This window comes from Ctenocephalides felis, unplaced genomic scaffold, assembly GCF_003426905.1.
Source record: "Ctenocephalides felis isolate EL2017-DRISC unplaced genomic scaffold, ASM342690v1 CF-g0.4_SCAFFOLD_03571, whole genome shotgun sequence".
In the NCBI taxonomy this organism is placed as follows: Eukaryota; Metazoa; Arthropoda; class Insecta; order Siphonaptera; family Pulicidae; genus Ctenocephalides; species Ctenocephalides felis.
In genome coordinates this window covers 22,681,389-22,705,051 of record NW_020539725.1, presented here as the reverse complement: position 1 = coordinate 22,705,051, position 23,663 = coordinate 22,681,389, and the positions used below count along the sequence as shown (strand labels likewise).

At 28.9% G+C, this 23,663-nt stretch overlaps 1 protein-coding gene across 1 annotated transcript in view; it reads right to left on the bottom strand.

Annotated features, from left to right (window-relative positions):
* The window catches only part of LOC113384389 (kazrin-like), a 387,846-nt gene that overhangs the window by 21,742 nt on the left and 342,441 nt on the right, over positions 1–23,663 (bottom strand). Inside the window, exons 6-7 of the mRNA XM_026622105.1 lie at positions 22,794–22,982; positions 18,773–18,900 (exon numbers count right to left, since the gene is read on the bottom strand). Of these exons, the coding sequence (XP_026477890.1) occupies positions 18,773–18,900; positions 22,794–22,982 (317 nt within the window). The remainder of the gene's footprint in view (positions 1–18,772; positions 18,901–22,793; positions 22,983–23,663) is intronic.

The window sequence follows — 23,663 nt, the reverse complement described above, 5'->3', positions numbered from 1 at the left end:
AACCAAAATCTTTGTGAAACAAAATGCTGTAAAATCGGACATTTCAAATAATATAAAAACCTAAATATATCTATTGAAATGCCTGGAGTCACAATATCAACATTATATGGACAATGTTATGCATTCGTATCGTGGCACTATAAATTTTGATGTTGTTTTGGTAAGAATTGCTGATTTAGACTGCAATATATTATATTATATATTATAATTAAAATATTTTTTGTCTATTTGATTTTTTAGTCAACTTTTTTGGACAATATTGAAGTCTTGTTTTTTTTTTAAATATTTGCACCTTAGCAAATTTTCGGTCGAAACAGCATTAACAAAATCGAATGTCAATCCAGTGATTGGTGGTTTAGACCGGGTATGAACAGTAAAGTATCATAACATTAGTTTCCTATTAGAAATTTCTGCTTTTGGCATTATGATTATTAGAATTGTTACATACTGACAGTAGAAATAATTCAAATTTTTTAATTTATTTTAAAAATGGAATATTTTATATTAATTCTATAACAAGGCTTCTGACAATGAGTATAAAAAATAAAATAAATCATTGGAAATTGAATTTATTTCTAGAATTTATTTTAATAAGTCGACAATCAAATAGACTTATTTTGTGCCGGCGTACAAAACTGCATCAAAATTCTATTAAATATTTGTTCAATATATGCAAGTCAGCCAAATATATACGTGAGTACTATCTTTTTGTGAGTTATATTTCGAATGCATAAAAAAGTCCATATATGGGAAAAAATTTACAAAAGTCTCTAGAATGCATACATTTAAAACAAGCAGCATCAAGTTTAAAATTATTTAGAACATAATTTATTTTATTGTGCACATCATCTACACCAACACAATCATTCAAAATTTGCAAAATATTTTCAACATTTTGCTAAAATCTTAGCCGTTTTGATATCGATGACTTGTTGAGTTTTGTAAGTTTTAACTTGTTTTGAAAGGTAAGGCAAATTTTTTACGAGTGTTATTCTGTTCTATCTAAAATTAACAGATATCACGGTCATGACCTATTCTTTATAACATTAAAACACACACAAGCCATGGAAAAACATCAACCTATGCATAAGAGCATTCGTGAAACAGAAACAACAAAAACCCCAATTGCATTGAAAAAAATCTAAAACATCCACGTTTTTAACATTCAAAAGTGGCAAAGCTGAAGATAAAAATTGACAGTAATGAAATAGTGGAAATATGCATGTGCTTAACGGCAAAATAATTAAAAACAATATTTAGTAATGTCGTTGTTTGTTTGTTAATTCGATCAATTATTTCCTTCGACAACAGTTACATGCGTGATTGATGATGATCCATCGATAAAGATATATTGACACAATCTAGATCTATCACATGAAAGAACAATTATGCTCACCATTTATTAAAAAATCTTGGGTTGAAGAAGTTATTTTATTTCATTACAACATGTGTTTCAATTATTTATTGCACAACAGTAGTGTTAAATTGTAAAATTGGAGATTCAATAGATTGTTTTGAGATATGTTTTACAAACGTTACGACATTAAATGGCTGCTTAAAATAATAAAATCCAAGGTAATTTAAATTATGTACATTAATTGTTATATACTATCAAAAAATAAAGTGCGATGCAGAACTTTTAGCTTTAATTAATTATACACGAAATTTATTGTACGACTTTCAACAATGTAGTTCTATTACAATCCTCTAGCCATTTAATTCTTTATACTATCTCCATTTGAAATAAACATAAGTAAAACAACAATTTTAAAAACGCATCAAAAAGCAAGTTTAAGAATCGTTTAACATTTATTACAAATCCATTTTTAGTTTGCAGTGGTTCAACGTGATACAAAGGTCACCATTGATTGCATGTTACAAAAATTGGTAACATTATTGATATACGAATAAAAACAAATTGGCACAAAGTAACAATAAAATGGTATTTCCTAGGAATTATTTAAAGGAATAAGTTTGGTGTAATTTTTATGATATTATCGAAAACTGTTTATCTATTGCTAGAGTTCTTGTGTTGGTGGCTGGATGAACGCGGTACTTCGGCTTGCAGTTCTTCCATTTCGCAGAAAACGACATACCTGTAGGTTCAATAAGGCAAACGCTTACAAAAAACATTTTCATTGCAAAATGAACAGCGAAACGGGTGTTTGTGATAATATGTGGTGATGGTGGCTATTTTGGTGTATATGACGCGGAGCGGTGATGATGGTGATTGTCGATATGAAATTTCATACAAACTGATCGTACATGACAAATACCAATGATTTAACGTGAAACTATATTTACAAGATAAATTTTGATGCTTACATATTGAACAAGTACGCAAAATCATATGCTCAATATTGCTCTAGATTTTATGTGAGAGCACAATATCACATACTAGATTTATCAAAGATTTATTTATAATTCACTATAATTGAAATTAATCTAATGCTCTTCCAATTGCATTACTTTAAAATCAAACGATACGCATACAAAAGATCTCCCATTTCTGCATAAAGAAAAAACGCTAATGGTGTTATGCAAATTAAAGTAATACTGTAGCGCACGCATATGTTTGCGTTAGACGCTTTTCAATAGCCAGGCGCCAAACGCAACGGGAGCGTTTTCTTTCCTTGTACTTTGGAAGTAGAAAGAAAATAGTGGTTTTAGTAAATAAAATTGAAATTTTTTACTGTAATTATTTCAAACAAAAACAGTCCTATTTTTCCTACTGTAATACAATTTCCATCTAACACGTCCATTAATGCTAATCGGTATTTTGAAACTATTTTGTATTATCAAGTGTTTAAATGTGTCATTTTGATAATCGAAGCTGATGATGGAATATGAGTGTATAGTATTGAAATAAATTATAAATGCTTATTTTTACTAATCAACATGCTTCTTAAAATTTATGAAAAATATTACCTGGCAGGTAGAACTAGAGCTTCCAACTCAGTCGCCAAATGCCTTCGTATAATATTTTATTTTGGTGGAATTCCTAAAGCTGTTGCCATTGTGTCACCATTAAAAGAAGGCTCTAAAACAACTAAACCTCCATGCACTCCACTATCTAGAATTAGAAGGAAATTTTGTTTTTTTTTGAGTTAAATTAATTGAAATATTAAATATGATAAAGTGAAAAGATGTAGTACCTTTAAGATTGTCTGCATATTCAACTAAATCAATTGCACGCGCCCATCTAATAAATCTTTGATTCGTCCAAACCAACGGATCAGCATCCATAGTTTCGCATTTGTGCCTTCTAATAGCCAATGCCTAACAAAAATAAATTATAATGCAATACAATATTAAACAAGAAACTGTATTAAACATGATATTATGAATTGCTATACCTGTCTATCATATTTCATTATCCTTAATAAATGAATACCATGTACAACACTTGCTTGGTGGAATTTCCGAGTCACTCCTAGGAACTTTTCGAGTTCCTTTTTGGACAATGTGTCCAGCATTCTAGCGTCTACCATGCTCGCAGCAAAATTTTCAGCATACTTTAATTCAACAAAGATGTCATATTAACTTCTACTTATACATAATAAATTATTAGAATATGGTTAAGACGTCGTATAGTCCGATAAATTGATTTATGTATATAGATCTAGCATAAATGTATTATGAGACATCAATAAATTATTTGAATCAGCTCAAAAAGCGGCTAAAAAACCAACCATGTTTATGGCTATATTTAGGTTTCGGTTATGAATTGGTATTAAACAGCAGATAAAACTGCACTTGATAGTACGACCAAAGCATCGGTTTGGTATGGGTTTGGTCATTAGATTTTGGTCACAACCAAACTACTTGTAATGATGTTTAAATAGATATTTATAACAGGCATATATATTACAAAATATAGAATTTGTAACTATTTGCAAGTTGTTTATTTTCTCTTTCCAGTATTAAATATTATGCTCATACTTGACATCTGATGTAATATTACCTGAGCAAGTCCTAAGTCAGGCAGCCATTCAGCGGCGACCCATGTATGTCCTAATTGTGAAATAGCGGGATAACGACATAATTCTGGTCTTCGTTGTTCTTCAATTGCCAGCCTGAGTTTCTTTCGATGCATAGGATGAGTTGTACCTAGACCAGCTTCTAGTTCGGCGTCCGAGAGTTCTAAGAGAACCTGGAATAAAAAAAATGATTACGCATTAAATATTTGTGATAGAAAATGAATGAATTTGAAGAATGTATTAGGACATTACCTTTCCGCTTTTAATATTTTCTGCACATCTTGGGCCGTATTGTGGCATCCCTAAAGCTACTTCTAACCAAGCGAGAACCATAGGAGCACGCCAGCGTTCGATGGGCATTGTACTAGCTTCGCGTAACAGACGAAGTTTTTCTGCATATCCTTCCTCAGTTAATGGGCTCCATGTGTCTGTTGGTCCATTTGTGTCTATTATAAAAATAAAAAAGCAATTAAATCATAATAAATACGATTATTTAGAATATATTTTTTTACCTATTTCACTTTGCAATGCCATCTTGCTCCTATGCTTGGAGCGTGCAAAGACACGAGATATACTACCCCAAGTTCCACCTGCGCCTCGACCAGTTCTACCACCGAATGTGCCGGCTACTCCTGTCTTAGACCGCCTTGCACCCATCGGAGCAGGTGGCGGGTCCGCATCTAAAGGACTTCCTAGTTGTTCGACACTTCTAGATAAAGATGCTGCATCCACAGATCGTGAATAAGCACCAGCATTTAGTGGTGACAATGTTGGACTTCGCTCTTTCGGCGACCCTACAGCTGCAAAAGAATAAAAGTCAAAAAATGTACTAGAAGTTTAAATAAGATCACAGTAATTGAAATAAAACTTAATTGAACTAGAAATTTCACAGAAAGCAATGAACGATTGTGCAATACATCCATAAATAATGGCCTTTGTTATGGATAAAAAAACATAAAAATAATTATTTGCATCTGGGTGATATTTGTAAAGTTTTACTAACTAGTCTAACCGTTTTACTTTACTTTATAACTTTATTGGTGCAATAACATAGATAAATAAATAATGATCATGAGCTAAATATTTATTTCACATGAATATAACAATGAGAGTTGTGAAAAAAGATGATAGAAAGAAAGTTCTGATATAAGTTACATATTAATTTTAATCAAATAAGATTTCTAATAAACTAATACTAAAAAAATGAACAATTTATAAACATATACATGTTATATACATATACATGATATAAATTTGACAAAAATGAACAAAGATTTTGATATAAAATTACAATCTGGCAATAATACATACCAGATTCAAAGACTGTGTGATCCGAATGCATGAGCAACGAACAATCCAATAAATTTTAGTAAGTAAAATTTTAATGCCAATTGAAAATATTTTAATGGAAAAATATATATTTTCAATTATATATTTTAATGCCAATTTAATATAGATTTTAATTTATTTTTAAAGGATATTAAATTTTATGTAATTATTTAGGAAAATTCAGTACAATTATCTCCTCTTTTGTTTCTATTTTCTATTCTTTTCATTCTATTTTATAAAGTTGCAATAAAATTCGACTTTAGTTACATGAATATTCCTAACTAAAGGCTATAGTTTTTACCCAATAGAACAATAATTAATGCGTATAATTTAGTACTAAAACATCTGTTGACTGTAAATTACAGTAAAAATATGACGGCAGTAGTGATTTTAAGAAATTTCATATAGCGATTCTTTCAAAACTAATAAAAATCGATTAGTATATTAATTACATAAATATTTAACTTGAAGTAAGTAAAAGACTTTTTCATGCACAAAACTTAATGAATTCATTAATCGAAATAGAATGTGATGCGAAGATTGATACTCAAATTTCGTGTTTTAAAATTTATAAAAAACAAAACTGAATGTTTATAAGATTAAACTCACAAGGACATTATACGAATTAGTTAAACAATAAATACAGTATTGCGATAAAACCATACCGCCACATACGATTCTGACGTCAAATAAACTGTTAAACCGTCAAACAAAATGTTATGTATTTGCTGTGTGATGAGGCGTTCTATACATAAAATGCAACTTGACTCAAATGTTATTGAGATTTTGACAGAATTTTGTACCATTTTGTATGGAAACGCTACGTAAATAACGCAGCTTTACCTAACCTTGCCATAACATTGGTCTGTCTTACGGCGGAATCGGCCCCACACTTGATAATTTTAATAAAGTGCGAGTAATTTATAAGTAGCTACTATTGAGTAACTTTCATTAATGGACAAATATATACAGTCAACCCTCCGTTAACACGGCACTCTGGGTACACGGTTCCTATACCACGCAGAGCTAAAAATCCGACATCCGTCCGACTACACGGATTTCCTATTACACTGTTTTTGTTAAACAGCCCATAAGTCCCTTGCGCAACCTATGAGTGATTCTAGAAACTTGATATCAAAAGGGTGTTAATGTAAGTTTTGTTATCGACTTTTATCTTTTAGACATGCCTGATTATATAATAGCTGTCTAAGAACACGTTTGAACTGACTACTGCGTTGCGCCAATTTTTGAATAAGGTGTTTATGTCATACATGTTATTTCGTCCGTATTACTCCTACTTCAAGTTGTATTCCTTAGTCTCCATACAACACGATAATATAATATGGTGCGATTTGTACTAACTCTGAGTCTCTCATAGCGCAGTTCCCTTACTGCACTATATAAGGTTCCATAGAACGCACTACGAATTAGCCTGAATTGCATGTTAAATACGAGTTTTTTATAGCACGGTCCCTATAGTGCAATGTACGCACTTGCCGCGTTAACGGAGTGACTGTATCTCGCCTTTTGATGACGAGATCAATTAGATTAAATTCGATGCATATGCAATTATTACTTGTATTGTATTAGGTAACATCCAAGATTTTCTATTAACAATAAATAAAAAAAAAATTTGACACTTACATTGATACATGTGGGGCGCACATGACGAAGAAACAATAGACAGACTATCAGGATCCACAGTGATCGACGGCGCGTTACCGCCGCTCACAGAAGCGGCGCCCGCGCATTCCGATCGGCCACCGTCCGACAGGTTGCCCGCAGCACTCTCGCGATCACTGGAACCTCGCACGCCGCTGTCCGCCGAGCATGAACCGCGTTCGCAGCCGCCGCTTGCTCCTCCGCCGTGGCCCATGCTACTGCCGCCTAAGACGCTAGCTGGCGGAGTTACAGGACCTCGTGGTAGGGAAGCCAAGGACTCTTGGTCGGACATGCATCCGCCGCCAGATAATTGTCGACGTGCCTGGGAAAGAATTAATAATGTAAATGAAAATTTAGTTTTTTGCCGATTCAATTTTGTCGTACACTTGCAAGTTAGATAGTGAAGAGGGGAGTGAAAATCGGAAAATGGTGAAGAGACCGAAAAATAAACTCTTAGAAGAAGCTCTATATTGTTGGTTTTTACAAAAACGATAAACAAAATATTTGTAAGCAACTTTTCTTCTTCATTGATACTTTACGTACCGCCTGAATATTTTACTCCATGATTAATATAATATGTATAATGTAATCTAAGAAAATATGTAAGTGTTAATTTTCTAATAAACATCGATTCTTGTTGATATCAATGTATTCATTTGTTATTTTTGATAAACAAAACATTATGCTTCATAATTTGGATTATCCGGATTTTCGATTATCCGGATGCCCATCGACAACAATTAGTCCGGATAATCGAGGTTCTACTGTATATACTTTTGACTGTATTACAAGGTGACCATATTTTTCAAAGTCAAAACCGGGACGGCAATTTTTAGTTATGCTAATCCGGGACGAGGGAATTGAATTTTTTTATATTCATCTTTTTTATAGGAATTGCGGACTTTCGGTAAGAACTTTATTATTCGTTTATATGTCATATTTTTTCATCTATGATATTATATCTTATATCGATCTATATGTTTTTTGCGCTTTTGGGCCTTGTATAATATTTTAGTCAATTTTATTCATGAATATTTTGAAAAAATTAGTACTTATTCGTTTGTTTTCATAATTTTTGTTAATTCATCTGCTCATCCGGGACAAAAGATCTAAATCCGTTACAAATCATGCTTTTAAAATAACCCAGGACACAAAGTGGAAATCCGGGACTGTCCCGGCCAATCCGGGACGTATGGTGACCTTAGTATTACAGATAAAAAAAATTCTTGAATATGTATACGAGACTAAGGGCATACTTGCCTTATTTTTTGCACAATTATTTAAGCTACAATAAAAGTTTCAAGATATTCAAGAATTATATATTCAATATTTTATGATGACTTTATTCACAATTTATGAAGATAAGTAGTAATTACACTTTTACAGAAGTGTCGAATGTTTTTATAGGACTTTGACTATATTATTCTTATATATTAATATTATTTAAAAAATTGAATTGGTACCTAAAACTCAATGCAAGAAAGGTGCAAAACTTACAATAAATTGCATGCAATAATTTACGGTTAAACATGCAAGTTAATACGAATCATGCGAATATATAATATATATTTAAAATGAATATTAAAATTAACGAAACAATTTCATCAGATCATAAATGCATTAAATGCAGAACAAAAGCAGCTTAGACAATGCGCAACTCTTTTTAATCAACTTTTCTAATAAATCAGAAATTAAACAACAATATGTATGCAAGATGACTCAATCGTTTGATTAGATAGAGAAATAAACGTACTTTTGACACAAATTGCGTTATCTTAAACTGGGATTTTAGTACATAGTTATATTTTTTACAAGTTCTTTTGTTAATTGTTATGTATTTTAATGCGCGCTTACATAAAGTTGTCAACATTTTCTAGAAATTAGAAATCGTAGTATATTTATAGAAAAACATAATATATCCAATATTGAAATTGAAAACATTGGGTAATATGGAAGATCAATAGAAAATAATATAATCTTTTACCCAGCGACTTCAGAAAAAAATAAAACTAACTATGAAAATAAAATAGAGAAAATAATAGACTTTTGACACAAATTGCGTTACCGGGATTTTAGTACATAGTCATATTTTTTGCGCGCTTGCATAAAGTTGCCAACATTTTCTAGAAGTTAGAAATTGTAGTATATTTATAGAAAAACATAGCATATTCAATATTGAATTTAAATACATTGGGTAATATGGAAGATCAATAGAAAATAATATAATCTTTTACCCAGCGACTTGAGAAAAAATTAAAATTAACTATGAAAATAAAATTAACAATCATCTTAAACGATCACAATCTGGAGCAAACTTGCTCCAAGTTAGATCATAGTTGCCATGACATTAATAATATAGAAACAAAAGTATATATATAATATTATTATTCTAATAAATCATTGTGAATCAATTAATTATTGAGTTTTAATTAAAATATAATTTAGTTTTTATGGAATGCGCTCCACAATCCTTTAAATTATTTTTTAGAAAAACAAATTATCGTAAAAAAATTAAATTGGTAAAAAATTGGTAAACACTTAAAACATGCTGATATTCGTCATAATATGATTTTAAACACAAAGCCCTGGATTGGCGAAAGGTTAATAATAAATAATAATGGTTAGTGTTAATGTTTAGTTATTAAGTTATGTAAAATTCAGGGAAGATATTTTAAACTTGTTTTTAAATTTCTATACAACACTGTAGTAAAATTACAAGCTACAAATTTAATAAAAGTATTAGTTAATAAAAGTATTAGTTAATAAAACATAAAAAATAAAACTTAACCTTAAACTTATTATTGTAAATAATTAATTATGATTAGAAAACCAACAAACACTAACAAAAGAAACTATTTTGATTCGAATCATTAGATGTGCTAAAAGCTCTTGGTTGTGCGGTTTGTTATCAATAATTTTTAGGTTGTTAATATATAATAACTTTAATTGTTAGTTAATTCGAGTTTGCAAAAGAACTACTCACTTCTTGCAATTGATCCTGAGCCCTTTGCAATTGTTTCTCTCTGGCCGATAATTGGGCGGCCAGAGCGAGCGATCTTTCGGCCTCGTTCCGCGCGTGCCGCAAGAGACTCCAGCGCTCTCTATCGCGATCCGAATTGGCGCGCTGCTGTAACGCGGTACAGAAAATGATTTTTTTAATCTTATTCTTTTTTAAATTTTTGTCTATTATTTTTAAATGACTATTGATGATATGAATTTGTTAGCAAAATTTTATTTATTTTGAATGATGATGATGTTATGAAAAAATATTTAAAAGTTATGGATACTTAAGAACTACTAACCTAACTATATTAGGATCTAAAAAATGGGTTATATGATAGATATATGTACACAGATAGAATGAAATTATGTAGAAGCGATTGGAGCAGCTTCGTCTTTCATAATAATAATGGATTCCAGTTGGACTCATTTTAACCAGCTTATGTTAACTAATATAATTGCAAGAGTATAATGATTTTTTTCTATAACTACTAATCTAACTATATTAGGATCTAAAAAATAGGTTATATGAAGATATATGTACATAGATGGAATAAAATTATGTGGAAACGATTGGAGCAGCTTCGTCTTTCATAATAATAATGGATTCCAGTTGGACTCATTTTAACCAGCTTATGTTAACTAATATAATTGCAAGAGTATAATGATTTTTTTCTATAACTACTAATCTAACTATATTAGGATCTAAAAAATAGGTTATATGAAGATATATGTACATAGATGGAATAAAATTATGTGGAAACGATTGGAGCAGCTTCGTCTTTCATAATAATAATGGATTCCAGTTGGACTCATTTTAACCAGCTTACGTTAACTAATATAATTGCAAGAATATAATGATTTTTTTTCTGTAAATTGATCTCAGACGTGGCAACACCAGTTTCTCTATTCGAATGATTTTAAAAACATTATTTCTTAACACTTTCTAGAATTGCATTGTTTCAGATATTTTCCTGCACATTTCAAATATTTTACTTAAAAATCCGATAATTTACGATTCGAATGCAAAATGACTCTAAATAATTGACTTCGTACATTGCTTTGTAATACTTTTTTGGCGATTGAATAATATCTTATAATAATATAATATTATTATAGAAATAAATTCAGCACCACCATCATGAAAAGAGATAAATATTGTAAAATTATTTTTATACGATAGTTGATTCTTTAAAATTGGATTTGCACAGTTGCAAGTATAACTTTCATATTTATCAATAACGTGACTTTTAACGCTAGTATATTGAACTTTAATACGTATACTAATGAGATAAATATATCACTAAAACTGTGAACGAGACTATATTTATAACAAATAGAAAAATAATTAAACAAAAAAATATCCATATGGGTTTGAAGCGATATTTCTATAGCTAAGAGCCAGAGACAAAGTTTGGGAAAATGACATTTTCATAAAAAAAACTAGAGGATAAGTGCAGTTGATGCTATTTTAACCAAACAATTTACATAAAGAAAAACGTGTTCAAAAAATAATTATAGAAAATATTTTTTATAAATAATTAAACATCAATTAAAATTATATTTAAAATTAATGTTCTTTGATGAAAACAATTAGTTATCTATATAAATAATTAATTGTATTAAATAACATTTTAGCTCTTATAATTCCTATAATATTAGACCAAAACCACATTGTTTTTCCTCGTTTTTCCTCCTTGAATTTTGTGTAAGAATCTTGTAATTCTTAAAAATATTGCGATAGCTATGAACGATAAATAACGTCAAAGAAATGAGTAATTTGAAAAAAAATAAACTTACCTTTACATTTGAAATTATGCTAATTATACACCTGCACAGTCATTCTTAAATTTTCAAGATACGATGAAACGTCCATTATATAACTTCATGCAAATGCAATAACAAATATGAATAAGACTAACATGACAAAATATACAACCAAGCAAAATCGAATAAAATTATACATTTCTATAAGTTTTAGTTGTTCGTTTGTTTTTTTAATCATAAATGTGTTTTGTTGAATAATATCATTATATAAAATTTTCTGGTGAAAATTTTAGAAATATAACTTTTCAAATTTGGTTTCGGGACCAAAGTTTAATTAGTTAAACTAACTAATAAAGCTTTCAGAAATTTGAAAGGTTTGCTCCTGTTTTTAATTAGATTGGAGTGTATCGAACTTGAAACTAACTGTTGAGCTTTTTCCAATTATAATAAAAAATAAATTAGTTGTTTATTATATTTTATTATTAGTATATTATAATGATTCCAAAAAATCTAAAATTTTGATAATGATTCAAAACTTTGTAGAAAGTTTGTAAATTATTTAAAATTAATCGAATATAGTTTGGAAAACTAACAACACCTTTTCTTAAAGCTCACTGTCATACACCACTAGTTCTAAATTAATTTAAATAATAATTCATCAAAACTACGAACTCATAGCTGTCAAGATATCAAATAAAATTAATTAAATTAAATTATAATTTGTTTGTCAACACACTGTGACTTCTCTTCAAACTGTCAGAAAGTTAAACTGGTCGTAAATACTTGCGCACTTTGCTGCAATTAACAAGATATAAAGTGCTGACATATATACATTATCCCATTTATTTTGATGGTCTTAAAATAAACAATGCTAACTGTTTATTATAATATGCGACAATAAAGTGATTTAGCCAACATTATTCAAATTGTGCTTGTAAAATAATGAGACCACCAAGAATACCTAAAAACCCAGTAATTGTAATATTCACATGAGTATTTTGAAATTTTAAAATAGATTTATTATTAAAATGTAATATCGTATATGTTAAGGTTACGAAAAATTTATATAATATTAGAGCAAATTTTTTTTATCAAATTTAGCATTTTCGATGCTCTTTTATTCCGAAATATGTTGTATTTTAAGAAATTTTGTTCCAGTTTTTTCCTTTAAAATATTTATATCCAATTTTAATAACCTACCCTAAAAAAATTGGATTCGTTAAAATAGTATATGATTCTTTAGCTTAATATAAAATTTTCCCCAAGGAAGCAGGGACAGCCACGAGGCAAACAGATCTAACGTCTTTTTATAATTTTAAAGGGATAGCACAAAATAGTAATAAATTAAAATGTTATAACTTTTTTTTAAAAATCTTGTGAGAAATCTCTTTTTTTATTTTTTCTGTTTCTCTGAAGAACAGGAGTGTTTTTGCCCGAAACCAGAAGAGTAAATCTGAGGTTTTTCTTGTGAGAAATGTTTTCAATTTTTTTATTCTTTTTGTTTCTCGAAGATCAGTATGCTACTTAAGGTATTATAATTCGTTCTTCCTATTAACATAAATTTCCAATCACTTTGAGACACCTTTGCTTTCCGTTGTCATGAATTGTTTTCTAAAAAGCAACCGACATTAATACAAGCTCTTCATGAGCGTTTTTGCAAACTGCGCGTATACTTTTTTCAACGGCCAAAAACGTGGGGAACAAACGGCTCTCGTTCTCTTTACAAACACACTCATTTATTTCCGCGGATAATGGCACATGCCGACCCCGGTTCTCTTTGTCCGACCGTGTTTATGGGTTCAAGAGTTTTCTTTGATGATATGTCATCGAAATGTAAAACGATTGTATTTTAAGTGCACGATATAAAATGCTCGTAACTCTAAGTACAATGAAGCGCCTATTCCGCGTCAGTTCTACGCTTGCATTGTGCAGTCCGTCGTTGTGAGAGACGTGTAATTTATTCCTGCAATAAATATTGTTGAAGAATGGGGTCATTAGGACGCACAAATGAATTGCATGTTTTGCAGGAAATTTTTGAACTAAAACTTCTTTAGGCGTAAATCATTTGGTGTAAATCCATACAAATGCAACGGAAGTGCGTTACGGCAGATAAGATATGAGTCGAGTGCCAATGATTCGTCATTTGCTCTCGATGATATCATTTCTATACGGACCGATTGTGATTAGTCGTCGCGTATGTCAATAGATATCTGTTGCTGTATGCGTCCCGCGTCAACGTTGCATGCGTACCGATATCAACAAGGAAATCGACATAGATAGATAAATAAACATTTTAAAATTACATCGTAGTACAAATCTTGATTTAATGAAAAATGCCTGAATTAGAAGAATATTTTACCCTGTTCCTTGAAAATAATAAAACAAATTAAACATTTGTACTAAACGTTAGTTTATTGATTAGAAATTATTTCTATATTATTCGTAGTTTCTATAAATCTTTGAAGTCATTAAAAGGAAAAATATTTTTAGGCAAGACAGATATTACAGCTGTTCAAAGAATGAGATTATATTGCCAGCGAAAAAGTAAATAAAATACCAGCAGTCAATGAATGTATGTTAATTTTAATTACATGAAGTTCTTCAAACACAATTGTTACATGATGAGTGAAGTTGTGAATGAATATTATACAATTTATTAATCAGTAATTACTTCATTTCTCTGATGAAGATTAATTTCTAAATCCTAATTACAATGACAAACCGATCATCTCATTTTTGAAGTATGACTTTAATTACATTATTGTTTTTAAATATGATACATATTTTCAATGCTATTATAAATGTATAATTTATAATTTATCATTATATAAATGTGTATAATGGTTGACACTAATAAATATTTGCATCACGAGTGTTACCATATTACTAAGAAACATTATACAAAACTGTTATATGTTGTATTTATTTTTACTTGAATGCGATCTTGTACAGTAGCAAATAAATTTTACTTCAATCGCGTATGAACCTTAGACGCACTCTTTTTTATATATAAGTACCCAATATCTATATTACAAATCGTTAAAGTACTTAAATCTAATTATTACCTATCTAATTATATCGTACGATACCTAAGATCATCAGTTCCTACATTTATATATAAATCTATTACCGCTTCATCATTATTTGCTATTAACCTATTATATATAACATACACCCTACGTATCTTTTTACCCCTTACAAACCTTACATTCTACCGTTTATACGCTATATTTTACTCTTATCTATTATCTATTGTCTCTACCTTATACTCTATTGTCTATCGCCTAGATCGGGAATTGAACCCGGGACCGCCGCGTGGCAGTCGAGCGCCTTGACCACTACACTATTGGGTCCCCCACAAATAATTTTGTAAGAGACGCACTGTTCTTCCACGGTACCTTTACCGATTAATTAAGTAATGAATACTAAGGTGGAGCGACGACACGCGAAAAAAAGACGTCAAATCATAGCGCCACGGTAGTCTAGTGGTTAAGGTCGTTGCCTTCCACGCAGAGGGTCCAGGTTCGATTCCCGGTAGGGTTCGGAAAAATTAGCGTTTAAGAAACATTATAGGTGTAAGATACGGAATAATATTGGGTGTATTATATATATAGGGTTGTATGCGTATTAGGCGTACTATATAGTTAGTTAAAGGGCGTACAACATAGAATTTAAGGTTTAGGCATACGTGAATATGATATAGGTGTCTTATAAGAAATACATGTTATATGATAATCGTTACCAGAATTTTGATACAGGCACTGTATACAATGCATTTTTATCCTTATAACAACTATTTAAATATTATTTTATTCATGGAAAATAAAAGAAGTATGTGACATACCTCAAGAATTAATTTTTGCAGCCACGAGTACAAGTTTTGCAGTTTATTAAATAATTTAAATTCAAAATAGGTATTGTTGAACTAAGAAAACAAAAATAAATTTTGCTTAAAAGTAAGAATATTACGCATTAGAATAAGTTTATTTACAATATCAAATATACAAAAATAGATTAAATAAAATATTTTACTATATTTTAAATAATTATCTTACCAAAAAATAATGAATAGTACTTTAAGGCTCTTCATAGACGCAATATCTTGATTACAAAATTAACTTGCAATTCATTATTCGAGAACTAACAAAATAGTTTAATTCGAAAGTCTTTTTGCCGTTGCAAGTTGTAAGAGCAAATAAATCCATTGGAAATTTACTCGGTATTCTTATAAAAATTACTATTTCTTCTTGAAGTTCTTGAAAGATGATGATAGTTGAATTAACATGCATAATCACAAAAAAATTATAGTCCAACCACGCTTAACAAGTTTAATTTATTCCGAAAGTATTCCAGAAGTAAAGTTTCTCCATAAGGAACTACAAAGGTTCGCAAAATTTGAGTCCTAACTTTCTTGGAAATTCACTTCGTCATTATTATGAGAGTCGTTAAGCAATCGACAACTTTCTACGATTGAGATAAAAGTTTTACGTTAGACGAAATTTCATTTTGCTTCTATTTGTCAAATATATTTGGATTATGACTGTGACGTGTGCAGATAACAACAATTAAAAAAATGCAAAAAAAATCTTCTAACCAGTTCTATTGAAACTACTTTTGCATATTATATGTAGGTATATGGGACTTGCTGTGGACTTTGTAAAAATGTCACATATGAGGATTGTAGACTTATGGCAAACTTCCCAGAATAAATATTTGTGGTGTAGACGAAACCATATGAATAGTCAGAATGCTTTGTTGACGAAGAAGCTACTTTCGTTTTTTTATAATCAGTTACTCATAAAAATTTTATACTCTTAATATATAGGTTTAAAATATAGGTATAATAAAAAAATAATCCTTCTGAAAACGAAACAATACTCTCTGAAACCCTCAACATATTTTTATTACTTAAGATTTTTAATTTAAGAATTTGCAATCCAAGCTGTGTTATTATAATTTGATCTTTCCATATATACGTCTTATATAAGAGTATTTTCTAACAAAAATATAAGAATTTTAAAAGCGATGATAACCTACCACTTTCAATACCATTCAACATACTATAAAGATCATTGAATTTTTTTAGCATTTAAATTTTTTGTATTTAAATTATTATATTTTGCATTTTTTGTTTGTAAATAATTTTTTTATGAACATAAAAGTGTTTTATTTATTGATGGTATTTATAGATTGCATGGTGATTGTGCGGACAAAAAAGGTAAATTAAGATGTTTTTTCAAAACTATTTTATCTTCCATAGCAGACGCAGAGAAATACAAAAAAAAAAATTAAATATTAAATTATATATATTTTAAAATAAACACACAAAATATGACAAGAGTATGTACAAAACTAATCCAAGAATTTTAAAATACCAAATTGATTTGTTTGTTGAATTTTTTTCTGCGCAATTTATTTAGTAGCTTTCAGAAGTCACATATGCGATGTATGTAAATGATATTATATATTCAAATCAAAAATCGATATGGTATCGGATCAATCATTCTCATATTGTAAATTGTTGGAATATTCCTATATTGAAACCCAAAGCGTTATTTTATTTCATGAAAGTTATCATATATCGCACACCCTAATATAATTGATAGCATATAAAATGAATGCTGTTTTTAAACTTTAAAGAGAAATTATTAAATTGCTTATGAATGATTTAGAAACATAATTACAAATTTGAAATACTTGATTTTCTATGATTACAAATAACTTCAGTTATATCAACATAAACGTACAGATTTCTTAAAACCAGAAAAATTATTTTTATTATCATTATTTATTCGGATTAGATTTTTATTTTTAGATTTTTTGTATATATTTTAAATTATTATATATAAACATAATGACAATAAATTGTGATATTTGTGTTAGATCAAATGTAAAATTGGATGACTGATTATAGAATAACTTGTGAAATTTCACTCAATGGCCAACATCCTACAATAATTTAAATAATTTTGCATTATTAAAAAAAAGTGTTCTAAGAAATTTTTGAGAGCGAAGGAAATAAAATATAAAAGCAATAGAATAGTAAACACTTATAGTAATTTAAAATACACAGAAAAATACTCTAGTTAAATCGGTATTTTAGTATGAAGAAAAATAGCTAAGTCAACAAATGGCAAATTTAGTAGCATAGAGCGAGACTTATAAGTTCGCGGGTAAAAAGGTCCATCACCATTATCTTAAAAACAAGTGAAGTACGAATTTTTTTAACGATGCCATTTTAAAGTGAATGGCTAAGATGTGCAACCACAAATATATGGAAATAATTAAACATATAAAAAAATATTTCCTTGTATAAAAATATATATTAATTAATTAATGTCTTAACCATTTGTTTTTCTCAATTTCACACCTAGCTCATTTGATTCCCACAAACAAATTGGGCTACCTTGATTTTAAGTTAAATTCAACAGTTTTTTTATGTAACCACATTGAAATTAAAAATAAATTGGTGGATCTTTTTGCACCCTCGCTGTCCCTTTTCATCCTACATATGGCGAAAAAAGGACCAGGTTACACATTTTCGAAAAATGTAAAAATACAAATTTTTGCATTGTTGAAACAGTAGCTGGGAAGTTTACTAAACATATTTCAAAACGTACCAACTGAATTCATGATTGATTAGTTTTCAGTTGCTTAATAATATTCAAAAGTCTGTTTGATATATTTTTCAAAAGAAGTTTTAAGAACTCGGTACAAATTAATGATACAACTGTTAAGTCCATCAACGTCATTTTACAACAGTTGCCATATCTCTATCTGATATATTTTGCAATAACAATTTTCCCAATACTGATGATTTTTCATTTAATATAGCAATACCACGGTCAATAAACACAGTCAGATAGTTGTTTGTCTGATATGTTTTATTTATTAAGAGTCAAATTGTACCCCGCTCTACCCTGCTACAAAAAGTTTTACATTACGACATTTAATATTGAATTATGAATGCCAGACAATAATTTTGAGCACCACTAAGCAAAAACTCGTTAATAATATTCTGATATCATACACACCTGTTCATAGTTGCGAATGAAATCCCTTAATTCCTGTTCTTTGTCCTGTAGACTGGCGCACAGCTGACGCACGTGGCTCAGCAATTCAGACTTTTCCGACCGCAAGCGCTTTCGTTCGATGCGAAGCTCTGAGGAAAACAGGATAATAAGCTTTTAATCAAATAGAGAAACAGTAAACATAATATTTACATGACAATATACCATATTTCATTGCAAACGCTAACATTGGTATTTTTATTATTATTATTATTATTATTTCTAATATTGTTATTTTGTTATATTTATCATTATCTTTCACTTATTGTTTTCACTCTACTTTATTGTTTTTCTAATATTATTTCTATTATCCAGAAATTTTATTTGTTTTATTTTTCAATTTTATTATTATTATTATTTGCTTTTATTTCATTTTAAATCAACATACTTAACTGTGCATATCATTTTATTGAAAATTCTATCCTTTATTTTGTGCTCTTTTTATTAAATTTATTTATTAAATTTATAATTGTTTATTACTGTAACTAGATGTTAATTATTTAGCAGTTGTAACAAATATAGTAATTAAAAAAAATCACATTAAGGCTGAAAATACATATCACTGAACCCATTTTAAAAACATAATAGGAAAATGAAAAATAAGTCGTTAAGGGGAACACCTAGTGTGACAACCTAAAAGAATGCCATTTTTAGAAATTAAAAAAAAAAACTAGTGAATCCATCTATTTAAAATTTTAAGGGTATATTTATGCATGTTTTGAGAATACACAGTAAAATTTTTGAAATAAAATATTAAATATTTTTGTAGGGGTAGTTTTGTAGAGATTAAATACATTTGAAATAAAATATTAAATATAATTGGTAGAGGAGACTGGGTACGGTTGTACCAGGGTACGGTATAGGGAGAGCCATTATAACAGCTAAGTTATACATATTGATTTTTAGATAGAATGAAAAGGATAAACTATGAAGTATGTTTGTTCGAACAAGTTTACATTATTGCATAGAGTCAGCGTCATACATTGACATAATCTGTAATGTAAACCGCATTGCTTTTAAAGAGTCAAAATTAAGTTTTTTGTTCTATTTCTTTCAATAACAAGTGTTAGGTACTTGTATACATATAGATTACTTTGGGTGTTATTTTACTATAATTTAAACGTTAATAGACGATTACCAGCAATTAGTTTTTGAGTAGATAGTTTATCTCAGTCATAACGATGATTTCAAAAGTGTGTGTTGGGTATGGTTGTGACATGTGAAGATTTTGGGTGAAAATAAAACAGATAAAGAAAAATCTAACTTTACTAATAATGAGACAAAATATGAAAGGGAAAGGAAAAAAAATGAAGTAGCAAGATTTCACAAAGGTTTCTTGTAAACTTTGTTTAAAATAATATGTTTTGTTATATATATATATATATATATATATATATATATATATATATATTGTAAAATTATATTCATCAGTTCCGTTTAAATTTCATTAAATATTTCTGACATTAAAAGTCGTTATAAACAATTTTGATAGTTATAACTATTGTTTTTTAACCTATTTTCATGCCGTTAACACCCAATACGGTGAAAAACATCCCTTTTTTGCATAATTTCATTTAATGACTAATCTATCGTATTTAATGACAGTATTTTAATATTTCCATGTACACAAATGTTCAAACTACCATTTAATTCACTTACAAAATTATAGCTATTCAAAAAAAGTGGCACAACCGTACCTAGTCTCCCCCCTATATAAATAAAATCATATAATGTTTCTAGAAGTTTAATCATAAAAACACAAACACACATGTATTACGTGTATATATATATATATATATATATATATATATATAATTAAAATTTTAGTTATTGAAATTGTTAAATAATTTAGTTAAATTTTGCAATTTTTATATATGTTATAATAATTATTTTCATTGTAATAAATAATTTAGTTGAATAATTATAATTGTCAATAAGTAAAATATAAATTTAGTTTATATGTAAAAATTGAGAGAAAGGAAAGTTATAAGCAAAATATTAATAAACAATAAGTGTTATATTAAATAAAGATTAAACTTATTAGTATTCATGATTTTGCAATAATAATGTAATAATTGTAATGTAAATATGTCAAATTTATTAATAATTTTTCATATTTGCAATAATAAGCTTATTACGAAGCATTCATAAAATAATGCGTAAAATTCAAGTAGAACCGAGAATTTAATATAATATAAATGTAGAAAATTCATATTAAATAAAGCATTCGAAGCAAAATGCTTAATTAAATACAAGTTTATTATATTGCCTTCTTATATTAAACTCCACGAAAAGTTAGAAATTCAATTTACATAATGTAGTATTCAGAAAAGTATCTTTCCAGCTTGTATATTTCCTTTCCGCCAACTGGTTACAATATGTTTAAAAAGTTTGGATTATTTATCCACAACCGAGTATTATAAAGTATTAAATGCATAATGATTGCATATTGAAGTGCTTATTTATTTTATCAAAATTTCTAATTTCGTCATTTTAACATAATTTAAAGAATGAATTGGTGTTGATTTTTTCAAGAATAAAGCTTTACTAATTAGGTTAATTTGTATTGAAGATGTGTACACTCATTGGATAAAAAAGATAATTTTTTCAAATGTATGTATTATCATTCGTCACAAAGAATACTATAATGTCTATAGAACATCATCTGACTAACAAAAAAAAACTAGTAAAACGCTCAATATAGATCAGAGACATAGACTCTGAGATGTGCTGAAAAGATCTGATTAAAGAGTTTTGAAATATATGTGAATGTTTTGAAATATAAGGTATGATACAGGATAAATATGAAAAAGTACAATGTTTAAAATACATGATATACAGAGAAAAGAGAAAAGTTCACATAATTTTGCGGACAAGTTTTATACTGCTAATAATTATTATATTGGTTCAAGTGCTTTGATATAAATAAATAATGATTGTGATAAAATTAAGCTAAAATATGAAGCTATTAATAAAGTACAAAATTTGCACGAAGTTTCCAACATGTGTAAAAAAAATCGACTTAATCAATAAGATATCAATATAATACTTTATGAGTTCTATAAGAATACCGAGAATCTGCAAGGCTTTATATCGTTAGGAACAATTGCAGATTATTCAATTTTGTACGTTTTTCAAAGATGCTAGTTAGTTTTGACCAATATTCTAAATAGTTTACTTGAAAAGGCGCCTGGTACATACAGGTTGTGTTTTCTTAATTAATTTTCATAATTGAACTATTTGTCGTAGGCCTATAATATTTAAGTATGTTCATAAAGACAAGAAACTGACCATGCTATCTATGTATCATCGTACGAAGTTTCATCAAAATAGTCAGTTTTTTCAATAACTAATTACGATAAGACGCCCTGACCGATTACCAGAAATTAATCAGCACGATCCCTAACTGATAGCTTTAAAAGGGCTTTTAAATTTTCAAAATATAGACGAGATTTTTGGCAAAAACAAGCATAAACTTGTTTGCATTTTTCTACCAATTCTAAAAAAAGAGCTCAGATGATATTTAGCAGAAACTAGCAAGCACGAACTTTGAAACGGTTTTTAAATTTTCATATACTGTCTAGGAATTTTGGAGAAAAAAACTGCTAATTTTTGAGAAACGGCTCAGACAATTGCCTCGAAAAATTAAACAACGCGATTCCTTATCCAGTTTCATCGAAATTTTTTAAACCAGTGCAGTTGTTTTTCACAAATATTTGACAAAAAGTCAAATTTTGGTTTACGTACATATGAACATTATATATAAATACATCAATGTTAATCTCCAATAATTCAAATGGCTTGAAATATCGACAAAACTTAACAAATTGGATTTTCTGACAAAAACAATCTTATTATTTTATTATTTTTAATAATACTTTCGAATGAAAAATTAATAATAAAACTAAAATACAATGACAAACTAATAATAAGCTATATATAAATATACAGTTCGTAATACGTACTACTACTTTATCTTATTTACCCGAAACAGCTTCCTTCGCCAAGCGCAATTCGTGTTCGAGTGCTTGCATTCTTTCGTTGCCTTCGAGATCGGCCTCTTCAGAAGTGTCAATATCGCCCGATTGCTGAAGGAGGTTCCTCAACCGCGTTACTTCTGCCTGCAGGCGCTCATTTTCGAGACGCAGACGTCTTGAACTCGCTGACTGATCATCTGATTGGAAATAAAATTTACTTTTAAATGTTGATAAGTATTAAGTCAAAGCACTGGCAAATAGCAGAAAGTGGAAAAAAACAGATACATATAAACGATGGAATTGAAATAAACAAAATCTTATTGTAATTGTAGTAAAGATGAACAACATTTACAGCTTGCATAGATTGGAGCTATAGCAGACGATTCTAGAAACTGGGTTCTGTATTTCAGAATGCTGATGGAACTACATAAAAATACCTACATCTTCATATTTTTCTCACCATTTGAAAATATAGCATATTGATGGCAATATATATTGATGCATCAAATAAAAAGTCTCACTATTAGAAAAATCTAAATATGTATCAACCAGGATAAGCTTTAGGAAAGTCAGATAGGAAATTTAATTTTTGCTTCTGAAATAAGTAATATCTATTGCAATTGTAGTGAAGATGAACAAAATATTCAGCTGAAAATGATTGAAGCTATAGTAGACGATTCTAGAAAATGATTACATACTGTAATCTAGAATGCTAAAAATACCCACAGCTTCCTATTGACCAGTTGATATAGAAAGCAGTGTACTCGTATATTGATGCATCAAATGAAAAGTCATCAATATTAGAAAATTGTCAATATCATCAACGACAGATAGGCTTTAAGAGAGACAAATAGGAAACTATTGGGTTTGATTCTGAA